Source organism: Lemur catta, chromosome 7 (assembly GCF_020740605.2).
Source record: "Lemur catta isolate mLemCat1 chromosome 7, mLemCat1.pri, whole genome shotgun sequence".
Taxonomy (NCBI): Eukaryota; Metazoa; Chordata; class Mammalia; order Primates; family Lemuridae; genus Lemur; species Lemur catta.
This window is the reverse complement of record NC_059134.1, coordinates 91,410,327-91,425,386: the sequence shown is the minus strand read 5'-3', so window position 1 is coordinate 91,425,386 and position 15,060 is coordinate 91,410,327. Positions and strand designations below refer to the sequence as shown.

Sequence of the window (15,060 nt, the reverse complement as noted above, 5' to 3'; positions counted from 1 at the left end):
ATGAACAAAACTGGATTCACACACATAGTTTATATCCTTTTTCAAATAATTGTAGATATTTTTCTTTGATATTATACCAAAAATCATCAAGTGGTGATTTTTTAGAGATTAGCTGAAATGTGGAATCTAAAACCATATCAAATTTTTCATATTTTTTACATTTAAATCCACTGGTCCAGCTTGCAATTTGAAAAGATCTTTAACCTTGTACGGTTTTATAACATCAACCATTGGTCATCTGGAAAATATTAGTTCACCGAATTACAGGGATCTTCTAAATGCTGACGCCATTTCATTACACAATAACAAAAAATCACATCTGTTATTACCACTGATCATCAGAAAAGTATAAGTAATGGGAAGAGATCAGGCTCACAGTGGCAGATACCATTTTTCTAAAATTCTAATTTTTGCTTGAAAACTCAACTTTTATCATTAGTAACAAATTCTGTCCATTGTTTTCTTGAAGTGACATTCACTTCATTCATTTATGAGAAAGTATCTGCTAAATACTCAAGTTTTAATAGTTACAAGTCTGTTTGCCAGTTGTCTTTTAAGTAAAAACAGTCCATGAAAAAAGTAGCTACTTCAGCATACAGCTCAAACGATCACACCTTGATTTGTATCACGAGTGCTTTAGGCATACTTCCAATTTTATCAGAAAAACTATTAAGAAGACATTTGTTCAAAGACTGAGATTTAGTAAAACTAATAATGTTTACTGCTTCATCAAGGGACATTCTTAAATCAAATAATCATTTTAAACATTTTAAACTGGAAGTGCACGGTGATGAAGAACACAATGACTACTAGTATAGTTTGATGACAATGACTTGATTCATGCTAAGGTGCCAGTGGTTTTATCCGTTATTACTTTTGCACCATCAGTGCAAATTCAACACAGTGAAAATGTCCTATTTTCTTACTATTGTTACAAAAATAGTTTTACTTACAGATTCCAAAAAAGAGTTTCCCATCCAGGGAATCCTAAGATTACACTGTACGAACTGCCACTTTAGAGAACTCCTCCAATGTCTGACTATGTTGTATGTTTGGTAGTGAAGGAATGGATGTTCAGCAAAGGAAAGATAATGTTAAGGATGTCCCATGGCTGCCATCAGGTAAAACTGCCGGGGAAACATGTGAGAATCACTCAGCTTTTCTATAATGTGAAAACCATGCTTAAAGCTGGAATTCTTGTTGTGGATATTAGTATTACATTCTAAGCAGAGGATTTAAACCTGGAAAGACTCACGAAGGCTCTGGAAGTTGGAAGTTTCTGCATCTTTCTCTATTGTGGTAGAAAAAAATATAACATGAGATCTACCCTCACAAAACAAAAATGTTATTAAACTAACCTATGTTCAAGAGAATAAATTCCAAAGTGAAATTCCAATAATAATGTCAGCAAGCTGTATTTCCTATTTATTTTGCAGCTTTAAATTTATCTTCATGGAGATAAAGATCAGATGCTACAATTATACACTTAAGGAGAAAAACAAGAATGAAAAAGAGAAAGATAGCTTTTCTACAATGTGACTGTGAATCTAATTAGCACTTCCCTGTCTTGCTTGGGGACTAAGCACTATGATAACATCAAGTTTGCATTATGTTTCTAAGTAGGTATTTTTTCTCTTGGTTATTTTTGGTAGTGAAGTACAGAGAAAAGGGAAAAAAAGGGGGGGGATAATGAACTACAGGATTAATTTAGACTCTCCAACCAATACTCTATATACAGATCCCTCAGAACTGAATGTCTAAATTAAAATTCAGCATCATCTCACTGTTCAGTGAAGACATTCTATCCTTAAAAGACATTTGAGGAAAAGAGTACAAGAAAATATGAATCACAGAAGTAAAAGGACCTATTCAGTGGATTTCAAACAATGTTTTATAGAGCCCTGGGTACCACAGTGGTGCCTCCAGGTCGATAGCAGGAGAAAGGAGAGGTCAAGTTGGTGAACTCCCAGCCAGTAAAGGCTTTGATCTGTTTTATACATTGGGTTCATATAAGATTTAGTTTGAACAAAGACTAAAAGAAATTTAAAAACCTATGACTGAACCTGTTCCTCTTCTATGGCATATTAAGCTTGAGGTAGTAACAATTTTTAAATTAAACAAGTGCCCTCAACATACATACAGACAACATCCATATACACTAGTGTGTCCTCCTTTAAGAAAATCTGAGAAGGGCAACTCTTTTGATTTTGTTTAAGACAGCATATAAATGAACTAAATCTCTTAACAATAAACACAAAGTTATGAGCCAGTCAAATCCAAATTAAAGAACTCTAATTTGACCACCTTAATATCCAACTACAGATGGTTGTTTGAATAAATTACGGTAAACACAGATTACAGAGTACTATGCAGCTATTGAATATGATGTTGCAGAATATTTAATGATACTATAACATGTTAATGACACATAATTAAATGAAACATAGTATACAGAATTTAATTTTATAGAAAAAAGATTCTCTAAATATATTTTCCTAAAATAAAAAAGATTAGAACTAAAACATCAGGTGCCAGCATTACCAAAAATTTTAATATTCTTCTTTATGTTTATCTGCAGTTTCTAAATTTTCAATAATCACATATTATTCACATTTTTTTTTAAGACAGGGTCTCACTCTGTTGCCTGGGCTAGAGTGCAGTGGCGTCAACACAGCTCACTGCAACCTCAAACTCCCAGGCTCCACTGATCCTCCTGTCTCAGCCTTCCAAGTAGCTGGGACTACAGGTGGGCACCACCATAAATGGTTAAGTTTTTTAGTTTTTGCAGAGATGTGGTCTTGCTACGTTGCTCAGGCTTGTCTTGAACTCCTGGACTCAAGTGATCCTCCCGTCTCAGCCTCCCAAAGTGCTGGGATTACAGGTGTGAGCCACCGTGCCTGGCCATTATTTATATTTTTGAAAAAGGACTATCATAAAAAAATTCTTTTGAAGAGCTGTCAAAATGTTCCCAAAGTGTCAGAAAATAAGGGGTTACTTTACTCAGCAGATCCTGTGTACTTTAAGTTTATTCTCAAAGAGTGGATCTTAACCAGGGGCAATTTTGCCCACCCCAGCAGATATCTGACAATGTCTGGAGTCAGTTTTAGTTGTCATGACTGGGTGAGAGGTGCCACTGGCAACTAGTGGATAGATACTGCTAAACATCCTACAGTGCACAGGACAGCCCCACAAGAAAGAATTATCTAGCCCAAAATGTCAACAGTACTGAGGTTGAGACATCCTGTTCTAATAGCTAAACTAGAATGAATGAGAAAGGACTTCGTCCCCACATGCCTGTTTAATCCTCAACTTCTCTGCTATGACTGTTGACAAGATGATAAATTAATTCTGACAGGAACAGGGAAGCAACCTATGCTGGACTGGCCTAATTCAATTCTCTCTGTTTCCAAATCAATCACAGATATAAAGGGTCTCAACACTTCCCTGGATCAAATTCTAAATGCAGCCCTAGAAACCAAAGCACGCAATTATCTCCTTATGTGAAAAAGCCATGCACTTTCAGTGAATATTTTATCCCTGAACATCTTAGTAAGGTGGTAGTCTGTGATTACAGATTACTAGAAGCTCTGAAATGTGTCACATTTCTGTGTATCTCAATGCCATAAGCAAAACTCCATTTTCTTCAAAGTCTCTTTCAATAAAGCATAACACTGTTTGCCAAAGGCAAGATTCCAGAGACTAAACAGGGAGCTATTTCTTGGACCTTAACTCCATCCTCTGGACAAGCTTAATTTATATACTAGAATATCTTTGTCTACTGTCATGGAAATTTTTAAAAACAAAAGAAGCAGTAGAAACAAGCTAAAGCAGTAATAAGTTGGAAGTCTGAGAACTGCAGCCATAGAATGAATACAGTGTCAACAAGAAAAACACTAGATTTTTTCTCAAACAGCAAAAGAGCCTGAGAAATGGAAAAAGACATTCTGACCTTACTGGCCAGTCATAAGGATGTAGCCCCACAGCAAACGCATAGCACAGTGTACACAGGAGGATTGCAGCCAGAAAAGCCTGAGGGAGGGGGATATTAGGAGGAGAAATAGTTTCTTTTCCTGAAATCCTGGACTCTGTTTCCTGTTTACTCTAGTTCCAGTTTTTTCTCACCCTCCGAGTTCATGTGTGGATCAAAAGCACATAAAGGATGATGAGCACAAAGACTCATGCTTGAACTCAGAGGCTTTTCTGAACTAGGAACCAGCATGCATCTCTACAAGGTAATTTATTGTTATTTTATAGCACTGAACACTTATAGTATATAGTCTATAAAACCATACCAACAACAATATTTCAACATACGTGAGGGTTTGGTTCCATAGTGACTCTTGAATAAGTGTAAGGAAGTTCTCCATACCATGCTGTAAGTCTTGGTTGCTGATAAGTTATATCTAAGAAAGAAAATACAGGGCCTTTGAAATGGTTTAGTGCTATTGAAGGTATACTGAGTGCCAACTCTGTGCCTTGCAATGTGTAAGAAATTATGAGAAATACAAAGGAAAAGTAAAGATAGTCTCTGACCCAAGGTTCCACCTCCACAGAGGATATGAAAGAAAAGATAGAGAAGGCATGGCAGTCACAGCATGGGCAAAGGCTCCAAGACGAGAATGTGTGTGACTTGCTTACATCAGTGATGACATAAACAAAAGAGAAGGAGTCACACTTGGGAATAGTAGGGCTCAGATTAGGGATGATCTCAAAAAGCAGGATATGGAGCCTGAACCCATGCCATAGGAATTTGTGGCACCAACATTCATACGAGAAACAAGAGGAACCATTCATCCCTGTGTCCAATATTGTATAAGGCCTTTTGATCCCAAGCAAAGGAAATAGTGCTCTGACCAACTGTAGCATGTTGCCAATTTTAGTCAGAGTTTTTGATGTTCAAATTTGTGTAGAGAGGGAGTTATCTATAGATCTTCTATTTTCCCAAAATTGTTTTGTTTTGTTTTTTTGAGACAGAGTCTCACTCCACTGCCCTGAGTAGAATGTCATGGTGTCAGCCTAGCTCACAGCAAACTCAAACTCATGGGCTCAAGCGATCCTCCTGCCTCAGCCTCCCAAGTAGCTGGGACTACAGGCGCACACCCTGATGCCTGGCTAATTTTTCTATTTTTAGTAGAGACGGGGGTCTCACTCTTGCTCAAGCCGGTCTCGAATTCCTGAGCTCAAGTGATCCTCCGGCCTTCGCCTCCTAGGGTGCTAGGATTACAGGCATGAGCCACTTCATCTGGCCTATTTTCCCCAAACTGGAATTACTCAGGACAACAATAAGAACAATAATAATAAAAGCAGCTAATGTTCACTGAAGGCTGACTATGTACCAGGCATTCTGTTAAGCACTTATCATGCATTATCTCATTTAATTAGCACAACTTTATAAGGTAGAAATTATTATTAGCTCAGTTTTACAGATAAGAAAACCAAAGATCTGAGAGTTACTTAACTGTAATTTGCCTAAAATTAACAATTACTTAGAATGACAAGCCAACAATCAAATAGAAGTCTGTCTCCCAAAGCCCTCTAAAGAAACTGCTGGGAGTTGAGAGAAGGCTGCCCTGAAAAAGCTAACACCCATTCTGACGTGTAACAAAAATGAAGCCAGTACAGTTGGCCCTCCCAACTATGGACCGACAATATTCAAAAAAATAAAAATAACAATGCAACAATAAAAAATACAAATAAAAAACACAAAATAACAACTATTTATATAGCATCTACATTGTATTAGGCATTATAAGTAATCTAGAAATTTAAAGTATACTGCAGGATGTTCATAGGTAATATGCAGATTCTGTGCTGTTTTACATAAAGCGACTGAGGATCCTTGGATTTTGGTATCCACAGGGGGTCCTGGAGCCAATCTCCCATGGATACCAAGGGACAACTGTATATACTTTGCCTCTTTCTTTACAGAAAATTTAAATTCATTCACTGTGCCAGAAAAGAAATTCTATGCTAGAGTACAGACGCCCCCCAGTGACCATCTGGGGTATAACAGGCACTGGTGGCTTGTGGATGCCCACAGAGGAGCAGGTTTAAGTCAGGTAATAAACTGCTGTGTCACCTTTACAAGCTCAGGAGCGTACAGATGCTGAAGCTAAAGAAGACTGGATTTTTCTGGTGAAAGTTACATAAGAATAAAAAGTCAGTAAGAAGGATCATGAAAGAATGTATGCAAAACAGGATCAGAAAAAAGAAAGCTCTGGAAGTTTCTATAAAGAAAGAGGAAAGTTGGCACCATTTGAACTAATAGAGGCAGTGAACAAATGCAAAGGGAGATAAGTATGTTAACTACAGTTTAGCCAAACCGGACTTCCTTTGTTTCCTTGAACTCTCACCTCTTCATTTTTGCCAGGTTCTCTCTGATCTCTGGGCCTTTCACCTGTTGTTCCTTCTGCCTGGAATATTCTTCCCTGTCCCCTCTGACTGGCTAATTCTATTCATCCTTAAGGTCTCAGGTTTTGAAACACTGTTTAAGACTAGCTGTGGTGAGCAGAGGCAATAGTATTAGAGAACATTTTGGAGAAGACCAGCAGCAACAACTGCAACCTCAAAAATCTACTTACCCTCTCTGATGCTGGTCCTCTGTTTCCAGGGAACATCTTGACAAAGCTGTTTCAATATCCAGTCTGCTTCTTTTAAGTCAACAAAGCCAGGATACAAACACACCCTTGATACAAAAAGAACCATTAATAACCAAAGAACATGGAAAAGATGAGTTAGACTCTTATTGTTAGTGGAAAATAAGTTAATCTGGATGTATCTTCCAGTGAGATGATGAAATCATCTTACCACAGCTCCCATGGTAAGCAGAGCCTAATATCACCCAGGTCATGATGTTCCTGATGTAAAATAAGCTCCTTTCATGTTAAGACAAATAAAAGAGGCAGTGAAGGATAAAAAGATGATGCATCATGGCCTCTATAGATCATAATTAAAATACTACTCCAGCACTGCTTAGCTGTGAAACCTTGGGCAAGTTACTTAACCTCTCTGAACCTTGGTTTTCTCATCTGTAACCTGAAGATGATATCTACCTTACAGGGTCACTGTGGAGAATAAATAGAGTAACTAATAAGATGCATGGCCCTGTGTTATTTAAATAATTGGTAGTCTTCTGAGACTATGCTGATTCTAGGGAAAGTTCGAGATCATTATGACTGTATCAAGGTAAACATTTCTGATGAGGGTTCTTTTTTCCCACTAAATATAAGCTTATTTTAACAATCCCAGTTCAGCTTAAAATCATTTTGGATATCTTTCTTAAGAAATGTTCTGAAAGCCCACAGAACATTCTCTTGAATAGTCTTCGTGGTAGCAAATCTTCACTTTCTGAAAGTGCATTTGATTTTCTGAAAGAGCCAAAGCTAACTGAAGCCATATCAGATTAACAATGACATGTGACCAAAATAATGCAACCGGTTTTCATGTGTGACTTGCTTTAAAGGGGAATTCCAAAAAAGGTTATAACAATGGCAGTGCCAATGGACTGCACAGAGCCAAGTCCAGCAGAAGCTTTTTAAAAGCAATTCATTCAAATATGTAAGTTCTAATATATTTATTTTAAACGTCTCATTTTATAGTGACAGTCAGTATACTCGTGCATAAGATGATGCTTTCAAAATGTTTTTAAAACAATGACTAATGCTTAATATACCCTAAATAGTATATACTTTAATTTTATTGAAATCCACCCTAGTGTAGCAATATAATACACTATATAACACATGATTAATATAAAAATATATGTATAATAATACATGCAATATAATAAAAATATAACATAGCACAACATAGAAGTCCAGGCTAGACCCAACTCTAACATAAAACTACTATGTGGCACTTGGGAAAAAGTACTCAATCTCCCTAGGCCTCATCTCCTCTTCTAAAAACCTGGGAAGTAACAGTTACTATATTGACAGCCTGCTAAAATGTTTTGAAGCTAGAAATAGTACATAAAAAGGAGATATTACCAAATTTTTGCTTCCCAAGAATTTAAGGGGCAGAAGTTACCTTTTTCAAATAAGAAAGTAGACTATTTTAAGAGAATATAACTTGGTGATAATTATAATCACTTTTTTTTTTTTTACTTTTAAAAGACTCCATTCCATTGTAATATGATCACTTTCTAGTGAGGATTCACTTACCTAGATACGCCTGTAGGTGATAGGCTGATTTCATACACACCCTCTCTGCTAAAGAAACAAAGGAAACGGACATGTTGGGTTTGAGGCAAAACAATACACTCCAGTTTTGGTCCAGTGGAAAATTCTAATTCACCCTTCAAAAAACCCAGCTCCGCATCACCTCCTCTAAACCTTTCCTTACCTTTAATCCAGGCAAGTCACGTTGATCATCTCATCCTCTGCGCTACTACACCAAAAATATAGGCCTACTGTTTCATAATGTACAAGATTACAATTTATCTGTTTACAGGTCTATTTCATTTACTAGACTGTGAGCTCCTTAGGAGCAAGGGTTATTACTCTGTTTCCTAGTGCCTGCACATAGTAGATAGCCAATAAAATCTTACTGAATTACATCAAATGTAGAAACATATAAAACTGTTACAAATGTGCCAGGTAGTGAGGTCCATGATGAGAAAGTGACACAGACTGGATAGGTTCATCTATCAAGAACACTGTGTCAGATCCTTCTCAGAGAGAGATTACATTATAGAGAATAATATAAACGGACAGTTTTCATATCATCCTCTGTCATGGGAGTTAGCAGTTCATGATTGCTGAGCTAGGTTCTTAGGTAGATGTGTGGACCTCTTTGAGCCAAAATGTAGGCATAGTTGTCATACATATTTACCACATTTCTACATAAGTTGTACATAAAGTTTCCCAGATTATACAGAGAATACAACACTTTAATGTGGTATATTTTGGCCCACATTTAGAAACTTGCTCACTTCAAATGTGCAGAATGTTTCTGGCTATTAAAAAAAAATCTAGCATAGTTAACTTTAGATAACCAGAACTGACAAACTCTAAGGCCAAGTTAGAATGGGTTCTTTCATTTTTCTCTGACTCGCAAACTCACAATTGTCAACTTTTTCAGCTTGAATGTCCCATCTATACATTGTAACAGGCATCATGGTTTTTGTTTATTCTCTTTATTACCAATGAAGGCAATACCACATTGCCTTAAAACAGTCAAACACTATCAGAACTAAATTAAGTCTTAAGTGATTATACAGCTCAAACACTTAATTTCACGTATAAGGAAAATGAAATCCAGAGAGATGGAAAAAACTTACTGAAGGACTAGTTATATAGCTAACTAGTGGCAAGGCCAAGACTAGATACTCTCTTTGAAAGTATGTTGTCATTTGTGTTAGTTTCAAATTTTTCTAAGGTACACAATTCAACCTGCAAACAGCCAAACAGCATGACAGATTGCTCATGGGCAAGAACATACACCTAATGCTAATTTGCTAAAATAAAAGAATAGTTTCTACTAACAATTTATCTATGTCAGATGGAAACTGACAAGCAGGAAAAGAGCAGGCAAAGCATCTCTCATCAATTCTGGACAAGGACATTTTAGACACAAATCAATATAGGAGGAATATTTACTATCATTTACATTGTTCCCAAACAATTATGTGGTTTTAATAAATGGACTGTAAGGTCATCTACATTGCTAGCAGCTTTCATAAGCATTGCTAGTAAAATTACCGGTATTTAAAGGCTTCTCATACAGCCATGCTTCAATGACTCAGGAAAAATCCCCTTCTGTCTTTACCAGAGATGTGTTAGCTTAGTATTCACAGATATCCTGACATAGGGCCAGGAAATTTACACCAGAATCAGAGTTTGACGTACAGAGACCCAGTTATATTTTCCATACTATAAACAAATTCAGAAAGTCTTCTCAAAAAATCAAATTTAAAGACATCTCAGATGGGACTATCTCAGCCTAAAATTAAGACACTTATTGGGTCATTCTCTTCCAGATGGAGAAAACAGGGTGAGGGAAAGAATCCAGGCTTTCCATTTCACTGTGGGCAAGTTACAGGAAGGCAGCAAATTACTTACTCAATCACTCGTGGCTCTGGGGCTCTACGTACTACCTGCAAGGAAATAGGCAGATCTTATTTCTAGAATAATTCCTTATCCTCAGGGAGACTGATTTACCATATCCTCCCATTTCCAGTCAAAATAAATCAGGTTTAAAATTATCCCTTTTATTCCAACTTCTCACTACCTCATTAGAGACCCTTGTTTCTGCTCTTCTTAGAATTACTTCACACTTGCTAACAGACAATAAAAGATGATACAATTAATCAATTTTCCTAGCAGGCTGCAGCTCTGGAAAAACCTTCTTTACATAAAGAAGATTTTTTTAGAAATAGAAGATAAATCAAGCATTTTGCTGTAATAACTGAAATTTCAATCCAATTCCAAAGACGTCTGCTGCAGTAGCACTGAAGGCAGCATGGTTTCAGGACTGTCAGAACTTAGATAACCGATGTAAGCTCTAGTATTGTACTGCCTCTAGCCTGTCATCGTGGTATAGCCTCCTTTCCAAAAATAAATGGTAATAATATATGACCATAAACTGGGGGCAGATTAGGAAGAATCCTCAGACATATGAAGGAACTGAAATACATCACATTTTTTTATTATTATAGTCCTTTTGCTCTACTATTTATTAGTGAATTTATTCAGTCACTATTTGAGCATCTACTATGTGAATACAGTTTTTATAAGCAAATCTCTGTTACTATTGAAGGAGAAACAAGAATTTACCTGCTGGGGTTCTTTGAACACAAATTCTCTGTTAGACAGATGGTCCTTGTTCCTCCAGGTCTGACCAGGCATCTGATGGAGGTGGCTCTTAGCAGTGGTACCTAAAACAGGAAAGAACAGCCTCAAACCAGGGGAAAGTCTGTTTTCATCACTTCTGCTGAGCAAGGGCCAATGAAATCCACTTGGGGATGACCTCTATGACATCTAGAAACTAACTCGTAAACTCAACACACACTGAAAGATTTGAGGGTATTAACTAAATATGAGGATCACTGAAGACCCACCCTAGCTCATCATCAACAAAATCAGACAAAATACCAGTTACATTTTAAACAATTTTTTTTAAAGCAAGCATGAGGTGAAATTTATTGAGGGGGAGCAAGACAGGACTATACAGCAAGAGCAAGGTATAGGTTTAGAGAGCACGAGCGTGATACATATACCACAGATGACGACCAGACCCCCTGTCACAGAAAAAGAGCCCCTTAAACAGTTCTTTAACATCAGTTGAAACGGGAGACTGTTATAAACCAAAAGGATATAAATAAGAGGACAGTTGTAGACACACACGCATCCCCGCCCCCCGTCCCCGGTTCTGGCCTGGCTGAGCAATGGCCTGGCTCTTCGCAGGGGCAGCCCAGGCTCCCTGCACTCGGGCTCGTCGTCTTTTTTCCTCCATGTTGGCCAAAAAGGCTTCTTCTGTTCTGAGTTTTCAGAAGATGTCGCTCCTCAAATTACACCATGGTATCTGTTTTTTTTTAAAAAAGTGTTTTTAGTTAGGGTTGTAAAAGTTTATTTAATACTTTTAGGCAGAAGAGATGAGTCCATGGTAATCAGAGCTTCCCTGTAAAATCAATTTCTCTCATCACAGTATTTCGATCAAGAAACCTAAGTCATTTGGGGCTGCTGGTTTTAGCGGTCATCTTTTGTAATCTTGTCATAGCACTTTTGCTTCTTTCACAAGAAAGGGCATGTTAAGAAATTCCAAAACCAGGATCTATCACAAACCACATTATTCATATTAGTCCTCAAGGGCCTAACATAAGGGAACTGTAATACTCCCATTTTCACCTCCATGGACATTGAGAAATAAGCTAAGACTCAGTTTCCAAGTGTAGTTCCATACTCCATTATCACTGGCTGCATTAAATTTCCCTGGAAGCTTGTTAAAAACACCCATGGCCCACCTCCAAAAAATCTGATGTAGGATGGATATAGGCATTTGTCTTTATAACAAGCAATGTAGGGATTTGACAATATTCAGGCATGAATGGGGACCACAAGGTTTAGTGACTCACCCAAAGTCATTCAGGAAATCAACAGTAGGTAGATTAACGTACTATTTTTATAAAATTCTTGTCTTCAGCTAACTGAAAAATCCACCTCATAATGGCCAGTAATACTAATTCGACATTTTACCAATAAAAGTTTAGCCCACAGCAAATACAGAAGCATGCACAGCTGCAAAAAAACAAAACTGAGGCCACATGTTCCGAATCTATAATCCTTTTCTTTATGGGTCTATCCAAGAAAGCTTCATATCTCAAGTTCTCAAAGGTAACAAGCTCATTTCATAGCTTGTTTAGCCTATAGATTCCCAAGCCCTACCTCCCACCTCTTCTGATCCAGGAGAGCTGAGCAAGGCCCAGGAATCTGTATGTTTAACAAGTTCCCCCAGGTGATAAGCATGTAATTCATCTCATTTAATTGGTGGGGAAATGACAGAAGCTGCCAAGCACCCAAAAGAGTTAATGACAGAATCAAATACCAACTCTCCAATCCCAGGAGGCCCCGTTTGTTTTCTTTCGATTGAGGTCTTAAAAGCTTAACAAGACAATTAGCTATAGTCCCCAGAAATGCTATCACCTGCTCCCCTTCTTGTTCTGCTCACTGGGGAGCGATATTTTATCTGTCAGGCAAAAACTGTTGGAAAATAGATTCCAGAGCCCCATCTCAGTCCTACTCGATTTGTGGAGTCCCACAATTTGTTAACTAACGCCACCCTCCACCCAGGAATTTTTTATGCGGATAAAGCTTGAGAATTCTGCTGCAGTGTAAAGAGTAAGGACTCTGGCGCCAGCCAGGGCTCGCTTTGAATCCAGATCTGTCACTTCCCGGCTGCATGACCTGTGTCAAATTACGTCACCTTTCTGAGCCCCAGTTTCTTCCTCAGTAAACAGGATGATCAATTCCTCCCTCACGGCTGAGGTGCAGATTGAGGGAGCCTCGCAGGTGAAAGAGCCTGGTCCTGGATAAGGGTTAGCTCCTTTCCCTAATTTAGATTCTTCTTCTCTTCCAGGAGGCGCCGAAGGTCGCCTGGAAAGAGACCTCAGGGGCGGTCCTCACCCCCCCAGCCCCGGTTACGTAGCAGTAAGTCGGGAGGGCGAGTCCAAACCCGCTAGGCCTTGGAGCAGACCCCGCTGCCCCGGCCGGCTCTGCCGCCGGTGGACGGGGGAAGCTTAAGAGTGAGGCACCGACTCCAGCAACTCCACCCACGGGCCGCGGCATCAGGCACTTCCTCCCGACGACGCGCGCCGCCGCCGCCACTTCCGGCGCGCCGCCTAGAGTCCGGCGACTTCAGTTTACCCGCTCCCGGAAAACCTGGTCTCTTGGGTACCGATGAGGGGGCCGGGCTTGGAGCGGAAGACAGGGGTGGAGGGTGTGGTGGAGCAGTATGGGGCGTCGGCGTATGGCCCAGGTGGACGTGAAAACGTGCCTCCTAGGCCGAGGTCCTCGGGACGTGAGTTCCCTGAAACTGGAGACATCCAAGCACTGGCATCTTTGGCCTATGGAGGAAAGAGCGATCCCAGCGGGGCTGGTGGAAGGGCGAGGGAGTTAGCGGGTGCAGGTCGTGATGTGCTAAGCAAAAGGATTTGCATTTTATTCTGGAAGCCATGGAGAGCCGAACATACGCCTCCTTTTTGTTCCCATTGCATCCTGTGCATAGTTCCCATCACTGCACTTACAACAGGGCATAGGACCACGCCTTAATTCGTCTTGGCTCTCCAGTGCTCAGCAAATTTTGCTTCAGTGAACAGACCTACTTTTCACTCCGGATCCACCATTTACTAGGTGTGTAATCTAGGGCAAGAACGTAACTCCTGTTGGGAAGATTAAATGAGATAATGTATTTAAAGAATTTAGCACAATGCCTGGAACACAATAGAAACTCAATAAATGTAAAGAGTGTCTTCTCTTCACCCCAATTGAACTCTTGAGAAACATCTTTGAAGTGGCCATGTTAAATCATGTACCTCACAATGTGAAATAGCAAAAGTAGTACTGAACTTATTTTGTGCAAGTCATTCTCTAATATCTACCAAACCATAATCACTGTGGAAATCTTTAAGCCTGGTATTAGATAGTGCTTACCTGCAGGAAAATCAGTGTACCCCATCAATGTACCTATATTGTTGTTACTATCAAATCCATTTTCACAGCATATATTATTATTTATTCTACTTTGTGACATTGAAGAAAAAATGATTTATTCTAGAACTGAAAGGAGAGAAAGTGGTAAGTCCAGACTACAGTTTTTATCTTTTTTTTTTTTCCTTCCATCAACTAGTAATTTGTCAGTGTCTGCCTCTGGCTCAAAAACCTTGTCTGTGTCTTCCGGGAGATGTCATTTCTTTCTTTTCTTCTTTTTTTTTTGAGACAGAGTCTCACTCTGTTGCCCAAGCTAGAGTACCGTGGCGTCAGACTAGCTCACAGCAACCTCAAACTCCTGGGCTCAAGTGATCCTTCTGCCTCAGCCTCCCAAGTAGCTGGGACTACAGGCATGCACCACCATGCCCGGCTAATTTTTTCTATATATATTTTTAGCTGTCCATATAATTTGTTCCTATTTTTAGTAGAGATGGGGTCTCGCTCTTGCTCAGGCTGGTCTCAAACTCCTGAGCTCCAACGATCCGCCCGCCTCGGCCTCCCAGAGTGCTAGGATTACAGGCGTGAGCCACCGTGCCCGGCCCATTTCTTTCTTTTCAATGATCATAGTTTTGGGACAGGAACAAAGAAGTCTGGATTGAAGAGGTCCTAAAAGTAGTGATTAACACCTCTTCAGCCTCCAAGTATAGCATTTCTCAAAAATCAGTCCATGACCCACTTTCATCTGAAATCATTGCATTTTTTAACAGGATCACTTGCATTTTTAACAAGTACCCAAGTGATTCTGATGCACAGAAAGTTTGAAAACCTCTGGGACACATGTGGGTTGACAAATTGCTCTGGTTTGTCTGGGACTGAGGAGTTTCCCAGGACACAGGACTTTAAGTGCTAAAGCCAG

General features: G+C 39.1%; 1 protein-coding gene across 3 annotated transcripts in view; it reads right to left on the bottom strand.

Annotated features, from left to right (window-relative positions):
• Nucleotides 1-13,277, bottom strand: part of ALKBH3 (alkB homolog 3, alpha-ketoglutarate dependent dioxygenase) — a 28,651-nt gene extending 15,374 nt beyond the window's left edge. The window contains exons 1-7 of one of the 3 annotated variants that reach the window (XM_045557854.1): nt 12,922-13,277; nt 11,376-11,523; nt 10,776-10,876; nt 10,062-10,096; nt 8,163-8,210; nt 6,582-6,685; nt 4,315-4,403 (exon numbers count right to left, since the gene is read on the bottom strand). In XM_045557854.1, the coding sequence (XP_045413810.1) occupies nt 4,315-4,403; nt 6,582-6,685; nt 8,163-8,210; nt 10,062-10,096; nt 10,776-10,876; nt 11,376-11,454 (456 nt within the window). In that variant the 5' untranslated portion in view covers nt 11,455-11,523; nt 12,922-13,277. The remainder of the gene's footprint in view (nt 1-4,314; nt 4,404-6,581; nt 6,686-8,162; nt 8,211-10,061; nt 10,097-10,775; nt 10,877-11,375; nt 11,524-12,921) is intronic. The other 2 variants (XM_045557853.1, XM_045557852.1) reach the window with 2 other exon arrangements.
• Between the last annotated feature and the right edge of the window lie 1,783 nt (nt 13,278-15,060).